This window comes from Acanthochromis polyacanthus, chromosome 18 (assembly GCF_021347895.1).
Source record: "Acanthochromis polyacanthus isolate Apoly-LR-REF ecotype Palm Island chromosome 18, KAUST_Apoly_ChrSc, whole genome shotgun sequence".
Classification (NCBI taxonomy): domain Eukaryota; kingdom Metazoa; phylum Chordata; class Actinopteri; family Pomacentridae; genus Acanthochromis; species Acanthochromis polyacanthus.
Window position 1 is genome coordinate 4,558,453 of NC_067130.1, and position 25,090 is coordinate 4,583,542.

Here is a 25,090-nt window from a genome sequence, read left to right on the forward strand (position 1 = left end):
TGTCAGAATTTTCTATAATTGAAATGCATTTTCAAGCCATAATTTTACATGAGATCATTTACATTTTTTTTAGTGTTTAACATATTATATAAACATGTGTAAACACAATGAAAGTACCTATAATGTGCCCTACTGTTCAAAAGTTTGCGGTCACCCAGACAATTTTATGTTTTCCATGAAAATTCACACTTTTATTCATGTGCTAGCATAATTTCACAAGGGTTTCCTAATCATCCATTATCCTTTCAACACCATTAGCTAACACAACGTAGCATTAGAACTTTGGGAATCTTTGGATTCAAGGGTGGGTTTGTCTCTTTAATATACTGCTTGATTTATGTCTGAATTCTTTGCTTATGTCTGAATTCTTGCTTGTGTTGTACGTCGCTTTGGACAAAAGCGTCTGCTAAATGAAATTGTAGAATTGTAGAATTGTAGAACTTTGTGAAGTGCCTTGAGGTGACTTATGTTGTGGCTTTCCACTAATTTTTAAAAAGTTTTTTGGGGGGCTATATTAGGCAGGTTAATAGAGAGGCAGACAGAAAAGTAGGGAGAAGAATGGAAGGAGGCCTCCAGCAAAGGGCAATGAGCTGGAATTGAACCCAGGCTATTGAGTCAGGAACTACAGACCCTGGTCATGGATTACCTGCCAATCAGTTGAACTATCTGAGCGCCCAGTTTTCCACTATTTAAATAAAACTGAAGTTAACTGCGCCCCAGGGCTTAAAGACTAGACCTCTGGGGGTGCCATCTGTCTTCTGGCACCAGGACATTGGCATTGGATCATTTGGGTCCTTTGGATTCTGAGAAAGGACCTTTGTGGATCAGGCTTGCATACTGTCATGCTTGATCAGACTGTGTCTTTGAGAGTTTGGAGACCGGTTCAGGATCTTTGACTCTTTTTCTGTTTGTCTGTTCCTCAAGCCACATCATTCCTGCTGAGGGATGCCATCAGGGTTGTGCAACATCCACATGAATGCCAGGAAGCAAGGTTTTCCAGCAGGACATTGCACTAATGAGATGATCCATAAAACTCACTGGAGCCGTCAGTGGTTTTAATGTTGTGGCTGATCGATGTCTATTGAACTGAGGCAGGTTGTATCAGGGCTGACCCGAAGAACCTTTCACCTGGAAGCTGACGTCTGGATTAACTGCGACCAGCCTGTGATTTGTCTGCGCTCTCCGAGGTCATCATATGATTAGTAGATCTATTAACCTTTACTGACAGTAATCCAGCTCAGTGATGGATAGTGAACTACTGCTATGTTCCATCTTAATAATTCCTTAATACCTCTTATTGCTCCCCATCAGGCAGATACTGATTCAATTAATTTTCATCAATCCATCAAACAGGCATCGGATGAGCTCAGTTTCATCTTGTTGACGCTGCATGCGAGTGACAGGGATCACATGAATAAACTAATAACAGGAAAAGTGGCTCAAGAACACCCAAGTCAATTGCAGCCATAAGCATTTATGAAGCCCTCTGAGTGGAAATCATTGCAAACTGCTTCTGTATTCTCTCTTGTAATCTCCGGGGAGTGCTGGAGTCTAGTCTTCGAACATAAAGCTGTCGTTACACCTGTGTAATAATACTTAGCACTGTAGTCGGCCGGAGAGAAGCCAATCTTTTCAACACTCGAAGCACTGGAACTCTGAGGGCTCTTGAGCCAAGTCGTACCCCGTTGATGTCTCCCACTCCAGGCAGTCTCACCCAAAGATGAATCACCAGGGCGAGCCGAGGCCTCTGCCGTGGCTTCCTCCCTTCACTGACGTCTGCCCACACTCTTCCGCCTGATGACGAATGAATGCTCTTTTTGGCTGCCACGAACATCAGTTCCCAATCCCTGTGGGAAGGCTCCGGTGAGTTAGCAGCCAGGTGGTATATCCTCCCACCAACAGCCTTCCCTCAGAGCGACGTGTTAGACAGGTAAGAGGCTCACCTCCAACTGCCTGCTGGGAGACTCTTCGGTGTTGGAAGGGGTGGATGGATGGATCTATGGTGGAATTCTTCAGTGTGATTGAGGATTTCTCTTACCCAAGCTGAAAAAAGACAAACTGTACACAGCTCCATGTGCTATCATGGTATCAGTCTAGATTTTACTGGAGATTATAGTTGGAATGTTGGTAATCCAAGTGTCTCCTCACTGGCATTTTCAAGCAAGCAAAGACTTTATTTTTATTTTACATATGCAAAGCTGAATTACAGCTGGCAAAGCGGGGACCTGCCTCGGGGCCCGACATCCTCTGAAGGCCTAAAAGGTTGCAGGTTCATCGTGTGGCAATTAGTTTGTGATAATTCGATTAATTGCGAATTTGTTTGGTAATTACATATGCCACACTTAAGATGGCTGGAGGCAGCTCATACATATTTCTTTTTTACTGATTGAGTTGCTCCGTCTTGTAGAGAAGCCCTGAGTCCAAGTTTTAATACTTGCAGTATTTCAATTTTGTGATTAAATAATAAAATGAATTAGGGAAATTTAGAAAAAGTGGGCCTGAGTGAGCATTCCTCATAGGTACATTACTGTTTCACACCATATTTGCATTAATTTAATAGACGTGAAATGCGTTTTGCATGTAAAATTAGATGTCAAAGTGATTTTTTCCTTGGCAAAATGTCTAAAAATTGTCTGCTCCTACCTCATTTCAGTCTGTCATATTAAAAATTAGTTATATTTGTGTATGTTTAATAGGCACATTTTAATGATGAAATGGTGTCCTGAGAGGAACACGTGAAATGTGTATCATATGAAATAGAAAACGTGCTTAAAGGTGACATCTGGAGGAAATTGTTGACATTCAGTTTGTCGTTATATCCTGATTGATTTTGCCCTCTTTCATTCTAAGTTCATGCATAGGACACAGTGGAATAGTGTTTTATAGATTGTTCCGAGCCACTTCCTAGGCACACACACAAAATAGAGAGCAAGCAGATCTTCAGAAGAAATTCACTGCCTCTGACAGCAACTAATTTGGATGTTAGACTTGCTAACTTTCCCTTTAATTAACCTAAATGCCCAGTAGTGCAGTAATGGAGCACATTGCACATTAAGATTCAAGGTAGGAGAACTTAAACATGCACATAAAGTGGGGAAATGATGGATATACAGAAATCTATGGGTACTTTTTCCCATTAAGTCCCCAAGATTGTTAATTCCTCCCTGCGTACAGTATATCCATAACACTGACATTCTCTGCAGCACATCCACTGTATGAACTTAGTGAGGTTTTAAAATATGCTCAAGCCAAGAGACTTTAAAAGAACTCTTTAACTCACCACATGACAAAAGGTCTCTTGGTAAATCAAAGTCAAATTAAAATATTTTCCCTGGAATATCCCCCCGCTGTGATTCTGGGCCAGGAAGGGTCAAACGGACGTGGAGTGTTTAACTGGTACTTTCAGAAACATTCAGAAAAGGCCAGCAGAAGATGGATGCTTCCCTTTGCCCCCCTCTGGTGGCATGGCAGGCGGGACCAAAGCGAGTGATAGAGAGGTTACAGCTGGCAAGAATTTTAAACATCCATTGGCCCTCGGGGACTCCAGAGACTTACAGCTCAATACAGATCTGTTGGATAGCAAGGGAAAATAAGGGCAAGAGTGAGCGGAAGAGAAGGAGGAGGTGGTGGAGAAAAAAAATGAAAGGGTGTGGGGGGAGTTAGAGGGAGCCGGAGGAGAGAAAAAAGCCAAATATATTAGAAGCAACAAAACAAAGATTCATTGATTTTCAAACGTGAGCTCTTCTTTTTCTTGAGAACAAAACGGGTGTTTCAGAAAGACTGCAGTGTTTTTCCTCTGAGCTTTGATGTTCTTTTTCTGTTTGAATCAACGTTCTGTTTAAGCAAATGATAAAAACAAATATGCATGTAGAGCAAAAGGAAAGAGAAGGAGGGAGCTTTTTAAAATTATGTTCAGCCCTTTGGATTTTTTATTTAATGATGCTTGTGTGAGACATGAAAGTTAAACGCATTGCTGAGACCTATAGGTTTGTCACCGCATAATGTGATACAGCTCATTAATAAACTACAGCCTACATATGGTATCAGTGCCCAACTAAACATCACTGCTGCCCTCTTGAGGATTGTGGTGCAACAGCATGACAGCAGCGACAGGTATGGATACTGTACTGAGAAAGGACTGGAGAAAATACACTGCCTGGCCAAAAAAAAAAAAAGTCACACACTAATATTTTGTTGGACTGCCTTTAACTCTGAGTACGGCACTCATTCACTGTGGTATCATTTCAATCACCTTCTACAAGCTTTTTTTCTATCCAGAGATGCATTCATTTTTCACCAAGATCATATAGTGATGTTGTCGGACAAAGTCTTCTCCAGCACATCATAAAGGTTCTCAATGGGGCTGAGGTCTGGACTTTCTGGAGGACAATCCATCTCATGCTCCCTGATCCACTCATTCTGAATGTGAGCCCCATGAATCCTGGAATCGTCGTCCTGGAACATGCCATCAGGGAAAAAAAACTCCACTGATGTAAAGACCAGGTCATTCAGTATATTCAGGTATCAGCTGACCTCATTCTTTGGGAACATAAAGTTGTTGAACCTGACCAACCCCAGATCATAACCCTAACCCCCACAGGCTGGTAGGCACTAGCCATGATGAGTTCATCACTTCATCTGCCTCTCTTCTTACCCCGATGCGCCCATCACTTTGTAACAGGGTAAATCTGGACTCATCAGACCACATGACCTTCTTCCATTGCTCCAGACTCCAACCTTTACGCTACTTAGCAAACTGAAGCCTTTTTTTCTGATAAGCTTCACTGATCAGTGGTTTTCTTAGAGCTACACAACTGTTAAGTCCCAATCCCTTGAGTTCCCTTTGTACTGTGCATGCGGAAATGCTCTGACTTTCACCATTAAACATAGCCGTGAGTTCTACTCTTGATTTCCTATGATCATCTAAGAGTTTGTTGTGGCCACATTTGTTCCTCAAAGATGATGGTTCTCCACTATCCTTCAGGTTTTAATAATGCGGTGGACAGTTCTTTACTTGACTTCATTAGTTTCAGAAATCTCCTTAGTTGTTTTCTTTGCTTGATGCAGGGCAATATTTGGACACTTCTGATACAGATTAACATCCTTTCGATGACCACAGAATATGCCTTCCAACATGGTTGTTTCAGAAATGAGAAGCTCCTCACTGCATCAGCTAGGGTTAAAGAAGTTGTTGCAGCTGAAATGCATTCATCACTGCAGTAATTAGCCAATTGAAGACTCTTTCCTATTTGCTCAGTTAAATCCAGGTGGCAACTTTTTTTTTTTTTTTTTTTTTTTGCTGGGCATTAGGTTGGCTGTTTTGAGGATTTCATTAAAAAAGAATCCACCCAGAACACTGGCTTCTGTTCTGCTCCCCTTCCATTGCATTCCTCTCTTACATGTGTAGAGTTTAAAGATTCTACAGGCACAAAAATATACTAACTTTCCGTTTTCATTATGAACACAATATGAAATTTGACCATGAATGAACTATCAACAGGTCTGTGAGTGACACATCTGTTTTGAGCGATAAACAGGGGCAAGTAAATATGTGTCTAGAGATAAAAAGAAAACACATGTGGCAATTTATCTAAGTGGTTAAATCCTGCTGGACACAAAGAAGAAACACCTGGCAGTAATAAGTGTATTAAGAATATTGTAATGCAAGTGTTCAAAAGATACAACTTATTACTGTTAAAATGTTTTTCCTTTATCAAATGCATTGTATCTTATCACAAACGTCTGAAATGAGACAAATCAGTGCAACACAGTCACATTTACTGAACCTCAGACTTTAATGAGCGCTGACACTCAAGGAGTTAAATTAGGTTTTGAGCAGACATTGACTCATTTTTCAAGCTCACAGGGTCTAAACTTTTCAGGTTCCTTCCGGTCAGAGAGAGAAGCAGCTCAGATGAGAGCCAATAACGTCACTCACAACCTGGTCCATCTGTTCCACTTCACATCTCACTTCGCAGCTCTTCTGGCATTCAGATTCTGTCTGTCCCAGTGTGTCATGAAAGTGAAATGAAAATCAGATGTTTGCAGTCAGTTCTGTTGTTTTCCCTTCCCATTTGTGCAAGCAGTTTGAGCCATGGTTTTGGGTGCAATCACCATTTTGTTATCCTGTGTCTAATCCATCTGTTAAAGGAATTCTATTCTATTCTATTTTAGTGCATTTTTCAGGTATCAAGCTGCTCTAAATCCAGCTACATTATGACAATAAAAGTCCAGGATTTTCATCAGTCAGATATGATCTTCAGTGTGTTTGTTTTTCTCCCTTCTAAACCACATTTCAAACATATTTGATGAAATAATGATGTGGGCCCAAGCGTTTGAATGGTGATGTGAGCTGAATGATAAAGCTTTTTGATTTTTTGCTAAAAACCCTTCAGAGAGTTGTGTGTTGAATCGACACTGCTTCATTAACTTGCTCAGCGACACATAAATGACAGTTTAAGTCAGCTGAAGGATGGTGTCATAAACCAGGAGAGCAGCAGGAATATTAGCATCGTTTGCTAAAATAGGGGGGGCTGCACAGTGGGGTAGTGGTTAGCACTTTCGCCTTGCAGCAAGAAGATCCCCGGTTTGAATCCCGGGGTGGGCCTGGGATCTTTCTGCATGGAGTTAGCATGTTCTCCCTGTGCATGCGTGGGTTTTCTCTGGGCACTACAGCTTCCTCCCACAGTCCAAAAATATGCTGAGGTTAATTGATAACTCTAAATTCCCCGTGGGTGTGGCTGTTCGTCTGTGTATGTGGCCCTGCGGCAGATTGGCGACCTGTCCGGGGTGTCCCCTGCCTTCACCCGAGTCAGCTGAGATAGGCTCCAGCACCCCCCGCGACCCCAGTGAGGATAAAGTGGTGTATAGAGAATGGATGGATGGATGCTAAAACAGGTCACAGAGTCACAAATGATTGCTTTTCACTTGTTCTGTTCAAACACAGCAGGGTTAAACTGAACCGCCCTCTTCTGCAAAAACACACCAACAAGGATTTTCTAAAAAATATCAAATTTAATTTGGTTATAAAAGTTGTATTTTTTCACATGCACACCCACACATAATTAATCATCATAAATACTGTCCAACGACTTCTCTTTTTCATGTTTTTTTTCATATATTTGTCTTTTTTTTGTACCTTGATTCACAAAGCAAGCACATACGGTGGACTGATACATCTGATTTCAAAGGACACTATGGAGAATGCTTGCAGTCTTTTACGGGAGAGGAAATCTCAGTGCACTCAAAAAAAGGCTGCCGTAAAATCAAGTAGAAACATTTAGAAATTATCTACAAATGGATCAAAGTACAAAAAGAGCTACAGCGTTTAGAGACACTACACCCACTCACAAGTGAATGATTTGGTTTTTGGAACACCGTATTATTTCAGCTTTGTGACAGATTGAGAGAGAAACTATACAGAAACTAGCTTTGGAACAGAAGTAATTCAATGTAAACCTATTGCCAGTCAAACCTTGCCTGCCTACATTCACTTTATGCCACCATCTCTTGTCATTGCATGTCATCAACAACATTAATAAATCACAGAGACCTTGTTTCACGCTATTAACTCACATCTGACTTATCGTTCAAGTGCAACTTTACATAAAGAACAGTTGGAGATAAACCGGGTCGGATTGACATTTAAAACTGAACAGAAACCAGAGAAGATTTCAAATTATTAAAGCTATGAGTCACACTACCAGTCCAGGTAGTAATTCAGTTCTTCAGCGCGTCCAGTCATCTCCACAGAAAAACAAAATGTTGGTACAGTATGCAGGTCCTTTCTTTGAGGGATCCAGGCTAATATTTGAACTGTTATTTCAGCAACCTTGTAGAATTAACACACCCTCTCCCATGAAGCTGAAAATGTCCACAACTATATAGTTTGTGATCAGTGAAAGAGAAAGTTAGCATTGCAGTTTGAACAGAGGAAAACGTACAGAAATGGAAATTAAGCAGACGGAAAATCTGAGAATTAATGTCTGAGGCAAAACATTTTTCAAGTCAGGAGATTTTTAAATTATTTTTCCTATTTATTCCAATTTAATTATGTTGCCAAACTATGTATTTTCCGATTAACCTGTGTTTCAAAAATAAAATAAAAATGATTTTTAGTTCATTTTTAAAGTCTGCTCACAGATTTCTGCTGAACACAAGAAAAAGCTTAAACTAAATGAATTTTAAGTGAATCCAAATATTGGAATACTTTCAAACAAATGAGGAAAAAGTACATTTTGAAGTATGTATGTTGACACTGAATGCTTACATTCAATTCCACTAATCACACAGAACATTTCATTTAGATTTGGAGTGAACTGAATGAAAAACTGCTCAAACAGACAGTCGGCGTGACAATCTGCAGGAGCCATTTCTGCTCATCTGATCACCCTTTCTGTTGCAGATGGTTTAGTGGTTTTATGCAAATAAATTTGCTTTTCATTACTTGAGTAAACACATAAAACATTCAGCAAAATCAACAAACTAAAGCAACAAGAGAACATTGACATTTTTGATTGGAGTCTGAACTCCAGACTTTGAGTTTATCTGCTTGTTTCATAAATTATTCAATCATTGCAGATCACAGGAATAAATTAAGATCTTTTCCGCAGCAGATTCTCTTTCAATAAACTGTGTAACATATTAATTTTGTATGATATAATCCTTATATACAATATATAAGTACAAGTCATGTAGAGCGTAAATGGAAGCGATAGAAAACTCAAGTCAAACACATTTCTTTCCCCAGGTAGCTGCGAGAAAATTAGAGAAAAAATGCACGCCTTGACATTTCTGATTCATAGACTTCACGTCCCACAAAACGTAAATCGACGTGAGACGACCAAACTAAACAGAGCACAGGTGATGGAGGTAGCAGCACATCACTAGATCACAGGACCAAGAACTACATGGCCTCTCCTTTGAAAAAAGAAACTAAAAAAAATTAAACTAAAAAATCAAGAAATATGAAAGATGCAAAATATGAATGCGTCACATCCTGCCTTACACACACACACGCACACTCACACAGACAGGCACACGAAATATGTCTTTTACCAATCGTTAGACAAAACACCGACCCACCTTTGTGCAAAAAGAATAGATAGACACAAAAAGTTCGTCTGGAACTAGGCGTTTCATGACAGTTTGACAGCAAACATTATTTTCAAAAATGACAAAGCACAAGCGACCCGTCATAAAACTTCAAAAAACAAAAACTTGGTGTAAGTCAACCTTGTAATCAAAAGGAGGAGTGTCATGCTCATATTGTTTTCGTAGAAGGCCACTGAGACAGCAAAGCCTGCCTGGTGTTTCTGACATTAATGCCCTGTTGCCAGTCTGCTATTCTGTTTTCTTTAGAACATCTTCCATGACACAAAATTCCCCTCAGCTGAATCACAGGTGCAAGTGGAAATGCTTCCTCTTTTTCCCCACTAATGCTACCACCCTTCTATATTGCACTGAATAAAGACTTTAGCAGCCGGCATTACTTCACAGAATGCCTCAATAACAGTGTAGTCTATGTCCTTGGAGGAGTTTGGTGCCCGTTTCCTTACGTCAATACTCCACAAAAACGGATGATTTCTTCCTTTATTTTTTGGCTGAGAAAATCCTTTTTGGAAACTTATATGCAACCAGATGCTTAGTTTTCACAGCTACCTTGCTTTTAAAACAAACTTTAAGAGAAATGAGAGGAAAAAAAACATGTCATGAAAATCCTAGTTGGTGTTATTTTTTTTCTTTTCTTGATTTAAAATACATCACAGTAATATGATTTTTTTTTGTGTCTGCAGGTCACCTCTGCTCATTTTGGCACTGCACTGTACAGAATTTAGCTGATTTGTATCCATCACTGAACATGAATAATCGTTATATATCAAATAGGCTCCTGCAGTCCAGGAGACAAAGCTCACATCCTCTCTGTCACCAGATGTTAGATCAGAGTTGATTGTATGGATGCAATATACAGAGCCCAGCATGTGCACGTATTGTACAGTAATGCTTCTTTTTTTTGTTTTATTTCACAGGGGAGAGTCTCTTCAGAAGCTTCTTCCCCTTGGAAAGTAGTCCTTTCTTCTTCTTGTTGGCCAGATCTTGGTCCCGAGGGTCCAGCGGAACGTGGGGGCCCCTGGTAGGGCTCAGGGGCCTCATGGTGCCCGGGAGGAGGGGACGGACGATCGGGGACGGCGCCCGGACGGGTATGGTGTCGTTGCTGACTGTTTCGGTGGTTTCTGTGGTCACCTGGGGAGAGAAGTGATGGGGGAGGTATGGAGGCATGGAGCAGCCAATTACAAATGAAGCAACATTTTCATTCTGCCTCTCTGTGCTCCTCAACAAACTCTAAAACAAAAACTCTGACGGTTACTAGCTTTTAATGGCTTGATTGGATCTTTTCAGAAACACTGAGTGATGGAATTTTAATCGCTTTGGTGTTATGAGCAGATTTCAAATGAATTCTTTGTTGAAAAACAAACATAATTGCTTCTTCTGAAGTGATTTCAGCTGAATTTGTAGAAGGTTAAGTGATTCTTTAAGACCCTGGAAATTTGGCTTCAGGCATTTATCTGAAAACATCAAAAATTTAGGACTTAAAAGGCAACAATCAGAGATGAAAATGTGACAAATTAAAGGAAAGAAACAAAAACTTGACTCTTGGTGACTCACATTATTTGGTTCTACTTGTTCAGATCAATACAAAGTTATTCTGAGCCATCAGCTTTATGCTTTTATAAAACATTTCTGTCCTGAGAGCTTATCCAGGTCTGTTTCTATGACAACAACCCCATCTATAGGGCACAAGCGGTCACTGAATGGTTTGATGAACACAAAAATAATGCATATCCAATGCTATGACCTTCATACTCAAAATCTCATCCTAACCAAACACTTTTGTAAGATTTTTGACCATCATGTTAGTTCGATCATGTCATCAAAACACCAAACAAGGGAATAACCTTTGGAAAAATGTTGTTCCATGTCTAGAGCTCTAGTAGAGCTCCAGGAACTCGGAGAATCAACACAATGTAGGATTGAAGCGCCTTACTAAGACACTTTAAGTAGGTTTTTCCTTTCATTTGTCACATTTTTGTATATAATGTCACCTTTGTCCTTTTTTCAACTTACCCCTACCAAACTTAAAACCGTGAGAAGAGCCCTGAGACAAATAGACATACAAGAAACCAAATTGCTATAAAAAAAAGAAGAAGATAAGATTGAGTTCAATCCCATCCCTCATAGTTGGAAGGTGACTAAGAAAAGCCAAAAAATAATAAAGTTTTGACGGTCTTTAACTTTTCCAAATGACAAAACTATCACATAACTGTCTAAAAAATAGATTTAAGGTGCAAGTTCATTGTTAAATTACTTAGCGCAATTAAATTTTGCTTTTCAACATCAGAGTTAGAACACATTCAATGGGTTTGATAACTGTTTTCTTTGGTGTAAATCGTAATAAAATAGGATCCAGAGTTTAAACTCAAATAGCTACACTTCCAGGAGTTTTAAAACATTATTCTAATCATTGTAATTATCTAATTATGTTATACTAAAGATGTCAATTTATGTTTTCAAGTTTGGTTAACGCTGTCTGCCCTGTAAATCTGCATTAAACTGACAGTAGATATTTGTTTTCACACACACCACACACACGTTGTACATGTAGAAGAAAACACTGAGGAGGAAACGTCGAGCACGACATCAGCACACCACAGAGCCGAAGAAGTCCACCATCAGGAGGCCATGAGGGAACATACAGTACAGTCATATACAGTACAACACCCAGGGACACAACTGTAGATACCAGACGTCTCATCTAATGCAGCAGCTGGAAACAGATGAGGATGTTTTCACTTCAAATTTACAGTTTCCAATCCGAATTGCCAGCAGTGACACTGAGAATGTCAAATGAAATCAGCATTGTGAGTAAAATGTTCTAAACAGTGATAATGCACCTAGAAAAGACTAAGTGATCCGAATCGTGAAACGTGGCATTTCAGAAAGACGTGACAAGTCAATGTAATGTCAAGCGGCGTTTAAAAAAGCCTTCGCTGTGACCACAAGCTGTGTGCATTAGAGCCGCGCTGTCTGGTATCTCAAGTTGCCAACTTACTGTACAAGGCAGACAGAGCCATTTATGGTGTGAAATGAACAATCTTCTTCTGTTTGTTTTGTTTTGTTTTGCCAAGCGGGTGAGGAAAAACAAAAAAGAAATCAGATGTGGCAGCATTGTCACCGTCGGTAAAAAAAACCCACACCACTATGACAACTGAAAACAACCACCACCACCACCACCACCACAACAACAACAACACCACCAACACACATGAAGACAGAGCGCAAACAAGAATGTTTTTAATATCCAATTTGTTCCTTTTATTGTTCCATTGTAACAATACAGTATGGATGTCTCAGCGCCGTGGTTAGTTTTGTCTCTGGAGCTTTGAGCAAACATGGCGGATCCGCTGTCAACGGGGCTGAAAAATAGATTTGATGTGTGTGCAGTATACATAAAGAAACAAAGCCTCTTCAAGGAAACACAGCAGTCGAGCCAAGTAAGTTATTATAAAATGTATCAAGTTTGAAAAAGGCATGCTTTTCTCTTCTTTTCTGTTTAAAGTTCTTAAATAATTTCTTTCAGTGTTACTGGGTAGCAATCGTTATGTGTTAATAAAGCACTTATCATTATTATACACAATAACCACAATTTGATTTTGTGTTTCAGTGCAAAGAGGTACCAAATTATCTCGTGTGAGGAATGAGTTGAGCCTTTTTCAAGTCCTCCTTAACCAGTGCTACATGCATAAAACCACCCGCCGAGCTCCCACAGTCTATCCTCTCTCTGTCCGTGTCAGGCTTTGCTTCTTCCTTTCTCTGAGACTCAGAAAGGTGTTAACACTGGATTTGTTTTTCTCTTGTTTTTTTGTCCCCTCTTCCAAAGGGGGCGAGGGGGTTGGAGGAGGGGGAGGTTGTTAGTCTGTACAGAGAGTCACCACTGTCACCACATGGACAAACACACACAATGAACAGCACACAGACGGCAAGTGGAGGAAGCGAGAGACGGAAATCAAGAGAGAGGAACGGAGGATGGATGAACACAGGGCCTAGCGCTGAGAGCGGCGATGATGATGTACCCGTTTGCCCTCTGGGACGGTGGCGGCGGAGTTGGCGGGGGGCCGGTTGGCAGGTTCTTCCTGGGGGTAGTGGGACGGAGTATCGGTCAGATACACCTCCACGTCATCAGGCACTTCTTCCAGGAAGTTAGAGGGAACCAGACCGCGGTGGCCATTGATTTCACCCTGTGGACCGAAATGAGCGGAGGAGGAGTGAGAATTGTTGGTAGAAATATTGATTAGCAACAAGATTGTGTCATTTCTGCAAGCGGCAGAAAATAATGTAGTTCATTCTGTGTATGCAACATGTCACATATATCTTGTATACATTTCTATTAAAAACAAAAAAAATTATGTTTTTATGCTCATTATGATCATGTCATTACAAATTATATAATTATGTATTATGGAAACAATCACTTACTAATAAAAAATGACTGGATATCACTAAAATGACAACTAAATAACCGTCCGAATTTAATAAGAACCACCTTCTAATTAGCTAAACAATAATAAAATGAGTTTATTCAGAAATTGTTTTGATTGTGTTCTTTTTATTAAGTTGAGATAATCATGACAGATATTTCTTTTTTGGCAATATATCAAATTTTATATGGAAAATAACAAATTATATCACTTTCATCTAAGTTCCCCATCACAAAAAATCCTCTCAAGGAAGTGTGTTAATTCCAGATCACATGACCTGCTCCACATGATGTCATTTCCTCCTGAAGAAAAGACTGGCCAGACTCCAAGGCTTTCTGAGTTATTTAATATTAAGTAGTCAACAGGTTTACTACAATATTTTTATAAATAACTTTCAGTTTTACTCAATTGTATGTAAAATTTAGAAGAAAGAAAGAAACAGAACATGGAGAAGCAGAACTCACATAATAGAATCCATCTTCATCAATATCTCCAAACACAGCGATGATGTCACCAGCACAGAACGTCAGCTCGGCCTATCAGGAGAGAGAAATGCAGAAACAGATTTACAAGGAATACAATTGAAGCCAAGTCCAGGTTGTTGCTATTAAATTTATTATGTCCTAAATCAGTCTTGAGGAAAATAAAGCTTTTATGATTTTATATGCCATACAAATGTGCTTTTTTATTATCTTGACTACCATATCCATCCATCCATTCATTATCTATACTGTACAGTGTTTAATCCTCATTAGGGTTGTGGGTTGCTGGAGTCTATCCCAGCTGACTTAGGGTGACAGGTCACCAGTCCATCACAGGGCTACACAGAGAGACAAACAATCACACTTGCATTCACACCTGCGGACAATTTAGAACTACCAATTAACCTCAGCATGTTTTTGCACTGTCGCAGGAAGCCAGAGAAAACCCACGCATGTACACGAAGAACATGCAAACTCCATGCAGAAAGATCCTGGGAAGGTCGAGATGCAAACTGGGGACCTTCTAGCTGCAAGGCAAGTGCTACATATGTATTTGTGTGTGTGTGCATGTGTGTGTATTTACAGGAGTTTGCAACCAATTATACATCAGGCAGTTTCTGTGTGTTTTCTTCCCGTTTCCTGCCATGGTTTTACTCTCTAAAGTTCAAGGAGCAGCTGATCTGAAAGTCCGCAATTCTTTTTTTTTCTTTTATACAGTTTTGGGCTCTAGTGAATGGACCTCTTATGGCCTCTAAATGGTTTCAGATGGTTCAGGATCCCATTTTTAGACAGATTATACATATCATAAAGGTATTAGTAGATTTCAAGTGTAATGTGGATTTCAATAGTTAATTTTTTCATAGAACACTTAATTGAATGTGTCGGCGTTTGAACATTGTGTCTGTTTCCTTCACAGTGTGCGATACCTCAACATCAACATTAGGGGAGCTTTCTCTGGGGTCGTAGTCGTACAGAGCCACCATCCTCCTCGAGGCCTGGTCTCGACGAAGGCCTCTTCTGTTCTGCTCTGGAAGCGATAATAAAAGGAACTTTAGCAGGAAGTATTTCACTACAAGTTATCACTGATGATATTTAACCATTTTGTGTGCCTTTGTGGTACCTATTCTGTCCACAGGGGTGCTGAGAGGCAGAAAACCCTGTTTGATGAGCTGGTCCATGGTCTCTTCATCATCTGCTCGTATCTCTGACACCATGTTACAGGGAATCAGCCCCATCCTGCCCCTCACTTCTCCTCTATAAAACCCATCTGTGTCTTTATCACCGTATATCTGGTGGATAAGAACAGGGAAGAGCAATGTTTAAAGCTCCTGCCTTTACTATGTTTGTCTTCAAAGAGGATAAGACACCATAATAATAAGAAACTCTCACTCTTATGATCTGCCCCTCTTTGAAGGGCAGCTCCTCATCAGCTGCGTCTAGGTTGGGGGACATGGACAGGGGATCATAGTCGAAGAGGGCCACAAAGATCCGAAAGGACTCCTCAGGCTCCGACTCATCGTAGTACGTGGGAGAGCGACGATCCCGATCCCTGTAGCCATCTTAAAGTCGCAAAAAGACAAAATAAAAATATAACATCCCTTTATCCCTGCTGATAAATGAACAAACGTGACCCAACACGCAAAACAGGCACTTTCTGATTCTCTAATGAAGCAAACTGAATTGAAGTTTTGTTTTGTTCTTTTTACTTGGATAGGAACTCTGTGAAGTTGGAGTAACCTGTGTTTGTGGTGTTTGGTCACAGATGGAGCAGATTCCAGAGATCTGCGTCAAAATCATTTCACAAATCTTAGTGCTGCATTCAGTGTACGCCACATCTGTGTTGCGTAAGTCCGTGGTACCTCAGCCATGCCTCAATCAAAGGAAATCAATGAGAAGTTTTTCATCTGAACAAGTCCTATTGATTTGATCGTGCAGTATTGCATGACGGATTTGATTTCCTTATCTCGCCATATTTGTGCCCGTCAGCATGCAGGAAGAAATTTGTGACCAGTGAACTATTTAATAAATTTCCTGTAGCACACACATGCATCGACAAACACACACACACACACACACACACACACACACACACACACACACACACACACACACACACACACACACACACACACACACACACACACACACACACACACACACACACACACACACACGCTACAGGTATTGTGGTTTTTGTCTATTTTTGTGCTTGAATATGCTGTGAGAGACAAATGAGGAGCAAGACGAACCGTGGTGCAACACGCAGACAAAATGTGATTCATGGACATGACACCACATCAGCAACAGACGAGACTCTGACATGCATGCTGGAGAAGCCTAAAAAAATCCACCTATGACAGACAGAGATACAGTAATCTCAAACTTCCCACTCACTGCCAGCCCTCAGGACTCAAGCAGAGATGGCAGTGCTGTTGTGGAAGCCTGTCATGTCGTCTAATTTAGCATTGTAATGTGAAAAAAATGCACTAGCTGGAAAAATGTGACTCTACTGGGCCAGTGTGTGAGATGATGCTTGAAAATTCAAGCTGATGATGCTCCGAGGTAGCATATGCCAACCTATAGAGAGCTCGATATGTGTATTTATGTGGTACGAAGAAAGAAATATAAGGGACAACTGCATTTCTAACAGCACGGACATTTCAAACATTTCAAACTGAACATCTAAAGAAACACGAAGAAGCAACAATGTAGCCATTCTTTAATGTCTACCACTGTTATCTCTTCAGATTTTCATGCATGCTTGGTCCTGTCATATGTGTGGTAGGTGTGTTGGTACCACAGAGGGAAGGGTTTTAGCAGGAGCTCAGTGCAGTGTGTGAGGCATTCCCTAAACAATCATTTGTCATCTGCAACTGTGGAAACGTTCATCCTGGACCCCGGGTATGGCTTGCCAGCGGGTCCACCATTTCAGTGCAGTGCAGTCATGCTGTTCAACTGTAAGCATAATAAGAACTGTTTTTCTTTACGACAAAGAAACAGGCACTTGCAAGTGTCCACAGCTACTTCTTGCCATTTGCCAGGTGCTGGTGGCCTTTTCGCTGCCATGCTGTGGTGGGAAAGAACAGGACTGCAGGCACATACCATGGGGAGACCTGTTGCCGCCCATGTGCCTGCGGGATGACCACGTCCTGTGCCGAGCTACTCTGCCATAGTAAACATCTTCGGTGATGGGGGAGAGGTTTCCCTCACTGTTATTCTCAGAGGTTACCTCTATGGGAAACACCAGTTAGAAGGCGACGGGGTTACAAAGCAAGGCTCAACTTATTCCTCACAAAACTCAAGGTTTGTGCTGCCTCCTAAATAATAACAACAACAAAAACACAGGGGAGCAACTGTGGAAATCTAATATGGAAAATCCATTCTTTATCAGTGCCAGAGTAGATTACGGTATCACTGTGCAGTGCAAGAGCAGTTTAATAAAGCTGCATCATAATAATCTCTGTAAGATCAAAATCCAGCTACTGAGAGGTATGAGCATGGTTCATGATGTGATCTGGAAACACAAAGAAGCTCATGAGGGTTTTAATAGAGTAACAAACACTACCGTATTATGTCACAGAAAACAGAAAAGTCATAAAACAAACAAGTTCTTTTCTCTGTGGCAACCTGCCCATACTGACCAATGGAGGGGACCATTAGAGGTCGTCTGTGAGGCTGAGGACCGCTTTGATGAATTCGTCTCCCGGGGTCCCGGTCGTGTCGTCCTCCCGCAGGAGTGTTTGTCTAGAACGCACACAGACATAGGAACATTCACAAACATTAAGCATTCATGAGCCGCTCACAGAAACACGGACACGCTCGCAAAACAGCAGGTGAAAAAAATGCACACTGACAACTTGTATGTAAACAAAATCATGCAGAAACTCACAGGCAGGCACTGAAACATAGACGCATAGACTCACATTCAAACACGCACAAGCCCATGAGAAATTTCAACATTCCAAAGTTAAGCAGTTACTAGTAGCACATTACTGAATAAAAATTAGTCAGACTACACATAGGATACTGGTAGGCACGCTCTATCTCACACCACTCAACGTGATGCCTCCCTTCATCACTTTGCTTTTCCAAGTTCTGTCTTCTGTCTCTGCAAATCCACTCTCTCTGATCTATTCAGACACAATCTAGTCAAACCACATCTCTCTATGTTGCTGAAACATTAAAGGTGCCTTTAGACAACAGCAAAACATGTGATCCAGCGTGGAGATTCAAAAATACAGGTTGCTCCAGCTGATATATGATGACTGGAGCACACTTCAGGCAACTAAAATACACCGATCAGCCTCCACATTAAAGTCACTGACAGGTGAAGTGAACGGTCAAGCTAATCTTGTTCCAATGCAACGTTCTGCGGGGTCATAACATGCATGTGGATGCTACTTTGACACGTGCCGCCCACCTAAACATCGCCGCAGACCAAGCACATCCCTGTGACAACAGCGCCGCACAACAGCAGCAAACCCACCCAGGAGGACAAAGCATGCCGTCACAAAAGCTGCTCAGGAACGACTCGAGGAACATGACAAAGAGCTCAAGGTGTTGATCAAGCCTCCCAAGACCCTGACCATGCCTGAAATGCATCCATCCATCAACCTAGAATGATCTGCAACTGTTCATCAATGCCCTGCAGTTCAGAGCTGTTTTTGGCAGCACAAAGGGGACCTACAAAATATAGGGAGGAGGTTTTAATGTTCTGGCTGATCGGTGTAAGTTTCTCAATCTGAGTTTGGTTTCTGTGGTTGCCATGGCCACGCTTTGAGCTGTGATTGCAGGTTGAATCAGTAGCAACTGAACCAGCAGAGAGAAAGAGCCATGTGTGTTCATGAGAGTGGCATTGAAAACAGTGAAACAATGGCGCTTGCCAAGGCAGCAAGCATTCACTGTCTGAAAGCACCTTAAATGCTAGTCCCTCTCTCTCTTTGTCATTCTCCATGGTGCCGACACATTCAAACCCAGGCTCTTTCTCTATCTTTCTCCATGGTCCTGAAAAGGTTAAATCCACCGCCTCCATGGGCTGACACATCCAAACCCTCTGTCTTTTTGTCTCACTATGCAAATTCAAATTAAACTCAGCACACACACTAACAGCACATGTCAAATGCAAGTCAAGGCAGCAGTCTCAGTTGAAGTATCTGTGCCTGTGCAGTTCGATAAATCATAATAAATTTGGGTGGATGGACTCTTGGGTTTTTAGAATAAGTGCAAAGAACTGCACCTTGGGTGTGTTGTGCGAGTTGCGTCGACGTCCCTCTTCCAGCTGCATCTCAGAGTACAGCTCCTCCTCATCCTCTTCCATGATGTCAGACAGGTCAGAGCCCCGGCTGCTTTCGCTGTGATAATCTTCATTGTGACTATAGTGAGGCTTTTGGTAGTTACACACACAAACACACAAGACGCAGTTGTTTAAGTCCACAAACGTACATGTATACACGCATGCACACACCAAACACACGTGGATGTGCAAACACGTGAACGAACACGGAGACCAGGGCAAAAGGAGTGTGTGCATGCAAACAACCAGACGTACATGCACACGCACTTCCAGACGCACAGCTCTTCCATTGGTGCTGAGGTTTAAAAGGAGGTAAAAGACTCGTCACTTATCCACCCCCTCCTTACCGGCCTCCCCAGCTCAGAGCCCCTGAGGAACTCATCGACTGACGGTCCTCTCCGACGGCCACGCGCAAACCCTTCCTCATCCTCCTCTTCCTCGTCGGAGTGATGCTGGTGAAATGAATGACCCTGCTCTCCATACCTGCCCTGCCTCCTGTCTCCCTGAAAACATGCATGAAAAGTTAGGAAAGTGAGTAACAATGACAGCAACACTTCACTGTTGTTTCTGTAGCCCATCATACAGCCTTTAAAGGGTTTTTCACACTTTAATATGCTGTTAAAATCACTATCAAGAAAGTCAAATTTTCTTCTGTGTATGATCTGTTGAGACATTTTCTTAATTTCAATCCATCACTGATACTAGTATATTTTCATATTTTGAGTGATGCAAGAATGTGTAACATCCCTGTATCATAAAGGAAAAAGAGAAACATCCAAAATAAAAAGCAAAACAAACACTCACATAATGTCTGAAAACGATTAGGATAACGTTTAATTTATTAATAGCAGCATGTCTGTACATCTCATATCTTTCTGTTTTCTCTTTGCATCAAACCTTATATTTTTATACCTCTTTAGAAACCCCCAAAATGCGTCTACTGTTCCACATTATTACATTTTTCAAACAGTCTTTTTTGTGCTTTGTATTTTATTCATGTTTTATTTTCATGTATAACTCATTTTGAGATTGTACCATAAGTTTACCCAACAAACATCTACTCTTCATGGTGGTAGAAGAAAACGGCTTTTTAAAATTAAAAATTCTTCTCAATTCATAGTTTCGAGTGTTGTTTCTAAATTACCAGGGGGCACTTTATTGTTTACTTTAACCATTATTTGTGCAGTTCTAAATTTAACTGAACCAATAAATTTCAAAGTATTTGTTTTGGAAAATAATATATTTGTGTGCTCATCATATTCCACATTGTGTACTATCTTTATAACTTTTTTTTTTGTATTTTCATTTTCACTCAGAATAAACAATACTGTGTGACTGTATTTAGCATTTCCATTCCCATCAGACCTTGCCGCTTTCTGCTGCCACCCTCTGCGCTGCTTCTCGAGCGATGGCTTTGGCCACGGTGTCCGGGATAAGGGTGCCTCGGGGCTGAGGAAGAATCCTCTGGGGGGAGGGCGAGCGTGGGTTGGCCAGTGGAGGGGCCTCGAGGGTGTGGCCATGCATGGGCACAGGAGGCTGGGAGGAGGGAGAGCGTGTGGGGTCCCAGCCAGGTTGGCCGGGTGGAATAGCTCCCCCGTGGTGGGCTGTGTGCTCTTTGGCATCCAGGTCTCTGGCACTTACTGGTCTCTGAGGTATAGGGTGGGGCTGGGGGTGGGGCAGCAGAGGCAGTTGGTGCTGGGGCCTGGGGACCTGGTGAGGCGGGCGAGGCTGGAGGTGCAGGGGCTGGGGCTGAGGGTGCGGCGGTCGAAGCTGGGGCTGTGGGGGTCCACCTGGATGGGGGAGCCTGGGGTGGGGTTGAGGGTGCGGAGGGTGGGACGGGAGCGGCTGTCCGTGGGCCGGAGCGGGGAGCTGGGGGATACCGTGAGGGAGGTGGGGGGACTGGAGGTGGGGCTGGGCGTGGGGGTGCGGAAGGGGGCCGGCATGGGGGTGCATCGGCGGCGGCAGGGGGAGAGGCGGTAGAGGCACGAGCAGGTTGTTTGGAATGACGGCGACTTGGGAGTCCTGGGATTCTCCCTGAACTGACAGCGTCCTGACGATGACCTCTCTGGCCTCCAGGCATTGAATCCTCGTCAGCTCAACTGTAACATAGTCGGCCATTGGGAACAACACCTCAGCTATCTGGATTTAAAAACAGAAAACATATTATTCGCTTCAACAGACGCTGGATTATCATTTCAACAACAGCTGAAACAAAAACACTTTCACAAGCAGTAAACCAGCAGCCAAAAACATGGTTGAATCCAGCTTTAATTAAATTATAATCCTGTGCTGTAATATAGGACATTTTTTCGGATCCTTTTTGTTCAGAGAAGAATCCCCTCATGTGTTTCAGTTCTCTCTTGTGTTTGAGGCTGCACTGCTCTAAAACATTGCAGTTTTGGGTCACCAAGTCCAACCAGTGATTTTCTGCACAAAAACACCTCCAGTATAATCTAAACTGATCGAGGCGTGAACCAGAAACTGCAACGTGCTTTGGGGGTTTAAATCCACACAGAGCAGCACAGCCTCAAACACAAGAGTGAAATTAAAACTCACTAGAGCTGAGAAAAATGCAGCTCAGGAGCGGCTTTCTGCTCCAGTGCTGATTTACCCTTTCAGATTTGGTGTGTCGATTTACTCTGGCGGTCACCAGAGGGAGTGAGAGACCTTTCCAAGACATTCTCAGGACTCAGACTGGGAACCTTGTACTGATTGCTAATCACAAGTAGGTGGCACTGCTGTGTGCACTGAGAACACTGATGACATAATGCCTCACTCACAGAGAGAGGCTATTAGTATCCTATCTACGTTCTCGCGTTTCAACCGGATTAAACGTGATTAAACAATTCTCACGGCCTTTTAGATGCGGTATCTTTGCACCACATCTAAGTCTTTGAAATCTCATATGCTTGTGATTCATGCACAAACTGCTCCCACCGCCTCACTGTGCACCGATGCCAAGATGAGACCCTCCCATTATTTACTATACATTCCTTTATTACACTGAGCTCAAAAGGGCACATAATCCTTGGCGGCGAGAGATGCGAACTCACCCTCTGCCCTTTAGTGCACACTGCGTAGCCAATGACATTTGCCCCATTAGATGTGCCTGTGGGAGAGAGGATGGGGGGCTTCCAGCGGACCTGCAGGACCCCTGGAGCCTGCCCACACAGCACCTGAACGTCCTGGGGAGGCTGTGGAGGGCCTGGGAGGTGAGAGAACAAGCGTAAGGGGGGAAATGCAGCATTAATAATTCACTGTTTTGATACAACAGCCATATGAAGAAGAAGAAAAAGAGATGAAGCATTCATCTAATGCACAAATGGGTACACACACAACCATGCAGAGAAATGCTCAGATACAAAATACAAAGGAGGAAGTGAGGAGGTGGGAGGAAACAACAAACTGAAGTCATTTATTATTTCCCTTGCATTTCTAGATTTATATATATATTTTAAAAAAAATTACATAACAGCGCATTTATATTTTGCAGAGATTCACAGTTCATGCCAAGTCTTGATAGTGTGACATTGCTGGTGGGGGACTTTCACAAGTGCTGTGCTTGAAACGTGTTATTTGATTATGTGACACGTTATTAAGGCACTACATTTCTTCAGATTATCAAAATAGGCTGTGAAATAAAATACACATAATGTAGTAGTATTTCATGGTTATATTTTAAGTCTGCATTCCTCTGATCTACTATTATACCATAACCTCACACTACACTTTATTAAAGATGAAAGAATATGAAAGAAAAATAAAACAACGTCGACTCTGGTGCTGTCTGAGATAAACCCTGTTGTCTCCGCATGCAGGACACAATCCAGAGAGACTAACTGCAGCTCATTTTTCATCTTCCACTTTCCTGGATCTCTGGATAAAACATGCACAAGTGCATTCGAGCAGAAGCAAATGCACACTGATACCAAATTGTAATTTCAGTGAGCAGTGGAGGAGCACTGCTTTATATAGAACCGGTTTTTCCAGGCTAGGCTATAGGCTGAGGAAATGACTCATCAGAGTAATAGCTGATTGTATCTTATGATGCTTGGCTGTTCTCTAATTAGTGAGGTGCTCTGTGCGGCAAACTTGGGCAAAATGGCATCTGTATTTGTTTTCAAACAGCAATCTGTGTTTAAATTTGAAGAGACAAGTGAATGAAAGCATTATATGAAGGAAAATGTTTTTTTCAGTCTCAGGACCATAACAACATGCTGTTTTGCCCGCATCCCTTAAGTGATTGCTCATACTTAATTACATGTTGTAATCATTCTCAGGTTCATGACTACAACCCTCTTCTGAAGGTATCATAGCACTACCGTCATCTCTACCCAGTGGCATTCAATAAAAAAAAGATGATTTAGTGCTAAAACATGAGAAACCCAGCCCAGCACTGATGTTTCATTCTGACCTGTTCTGCAAAATGGTGTTGGACCTAGACAAAATACAATACACAACAATTGCATGGTAAGGAATGGTGGCACTCCACTCTACAGCACAGTACAAGATCCTAATATACATAATAACATAATAAGATTAGAGGTAAAGCAAATTGCAATCAACATAGAAGCAGCAATCTGTAAACTCCATCTGCTGTACAGACCAGCAAACAGCTCAAACATGCAACAGCAAACGTCACTTTAGGAACTGTGTATATATTATTGATATTGTATCTGTATGTACAGAAATGAGCCTTTCTGACCTGCTGCCTGAGTGCAGAACTCCACACCGGCTTCCTTCCTCTCTCTTTGCTCCAGCGGTAGTTGCCATGGCACCTGGTGAGGCTGTGCCACCACCGTCACTTTGTACACTGTCAGGGGCTTCAGGTTCAGGAAGCGCAGTCTATACCTTCCTGGCTTTAAAACTGCGTGCTCTACGCCATCTAAGAACACAGTGTGACCATAGTTACTGTTGCTAGGCAACCAAGAGAGCTCGGCAGTGTCACGCTGGATGTCATCCACCCGCAGACCGCAGGGTGCCACCACCACGTTGGCTCCCACCAGCAAGGTGCAGCGCAGCTCGTCTGACAAGCCTCGGTCGGTGACGCTCTGCACCGATACGCGGTGCACGCAACCGTCCAGGTCCAGCTTCTCCAGCAAACACTTGGTCCTGCCGCTGTACGGTAAACTGGCACGAAGCTCCCCGTCCACCAACACGTTGTAGCCAGAGATGTTCCCCCAGCCCAAAGGCACTATCGGAGGCTCCCAGGCCACGATGACGCTCCGTGCCAGCTGCTTGATCAAGGTGATCTTTCGAGGGTAAGGCACAACATCTTCAGCTAGGTCCTCGGGATCCAAGGGCCCCCCTGTCCCATTGCTACAGGGAACCAAGGCATTAGCTGAGCCCAGGAGGCCATCCTGGGAGGCACCTCCATCCACTGCCATCAAGGCCAGGGGAGCATGGTCCAATGGGCCCAGGTCTTCTCCTCCCTCCCCAGCCTGAATCGCTGGTTTCTCCTTGTCCTGGACAAACTCCACGAAATTGGAGGGAACAAGTCCTCTTTGGCCGTCCAGCAGCTCCCCTGTGATGCAGAAAAAAGTAGAGATACAGACGTAGAAAATAACTTTGTGCCTCATTTTTCACCTTCATATTGAAGCTGGCTAATTCAAAATACTACCCTTTAACAAAGTGCAACATCCCTCTGTGATGTCTTCTGCAAATGTTAAAATTAGGCTTCTCTAATGGCTCCTTACACAACAAAGACAAAAGGAAAGCAATAACTTGAGCACACAAAATCATCAGTAAGTGCTTGCAGGGTGGGAATGAGTCACCGAGTG

The 25,090-nt window shown here is 42.3% G+C and overlaps 1 protein-coding gene across 6 annotated transcripts in view; it reads right to left on the reverse strand.

Annotated features, from left to right (window-relative positions):
- Positions 1-6,994: 6,994 nt before the first annotated feature.
- Positions 6,995-25,090, reverse strand: part of rimbp2a (RIMS binding protein 2a) — a 72,563-nt gene continuing 54,467 nt past the window's right edge. For 2 of the 6 annotated variants that reach the window (XM_022215864.2, XM_051938984.1), the window contains 14 exons: positions 24,016-24,834; positions 23,725-23,748; positions 22,364-22,515; positions 20,676-21,449; positions 19,658-19,813; positions 19,254-19,400; positions 17,659-17,761; positions 17,120-17,248; positions 15,407-15,576; positions 15,138-15,306; positions 14,944-15,044; positions 14,000-14,071; positions 13,131-13,295; positions 6,995-10,242 (listed from right to left, as the gene is read on the reverse strand). In XM_022215864.2, coding sequence (XP_022071556.2) covers positions 10,018-10,242; positions 13,131-13,295; positions 14,000-14,071; positions 14,944-15,044; positions 15,138-15,306; positions 15,407-15,576; positions 17,120-17,248; positions 17,659-17,761; positions 19,254-19,400; positions 19,658-19,813; positions 20,676-21,449; positions 22,364-22,515; positions 23,725-23,748; positions 24,016-24,834 — 3,206 coding nt within the window. In that variant the 3' untranslated portion in view covers positions 6,995-10,017. The remainder of the gene's footprint in view (positions 10,243-13,130; positions 13,296-13,999; positions 14,072-14,943; positions 15,045-15,137; positions 15,307-15,406; positions 15,577-17,119; positions 17,249-17,658; positions 17,762-19,253; positions 19,401-19,657; positions 19,814-20,675; positions 21,450-22,363; positions 22,516-23,724; positions 23,749-24,015; positions 24,835-25,090) is intronic. The other 4 variants (XM_051938980.1, XM_051938982.1, XM_051938981.1 and 1 more) reach the window with 4 other exon arrangements.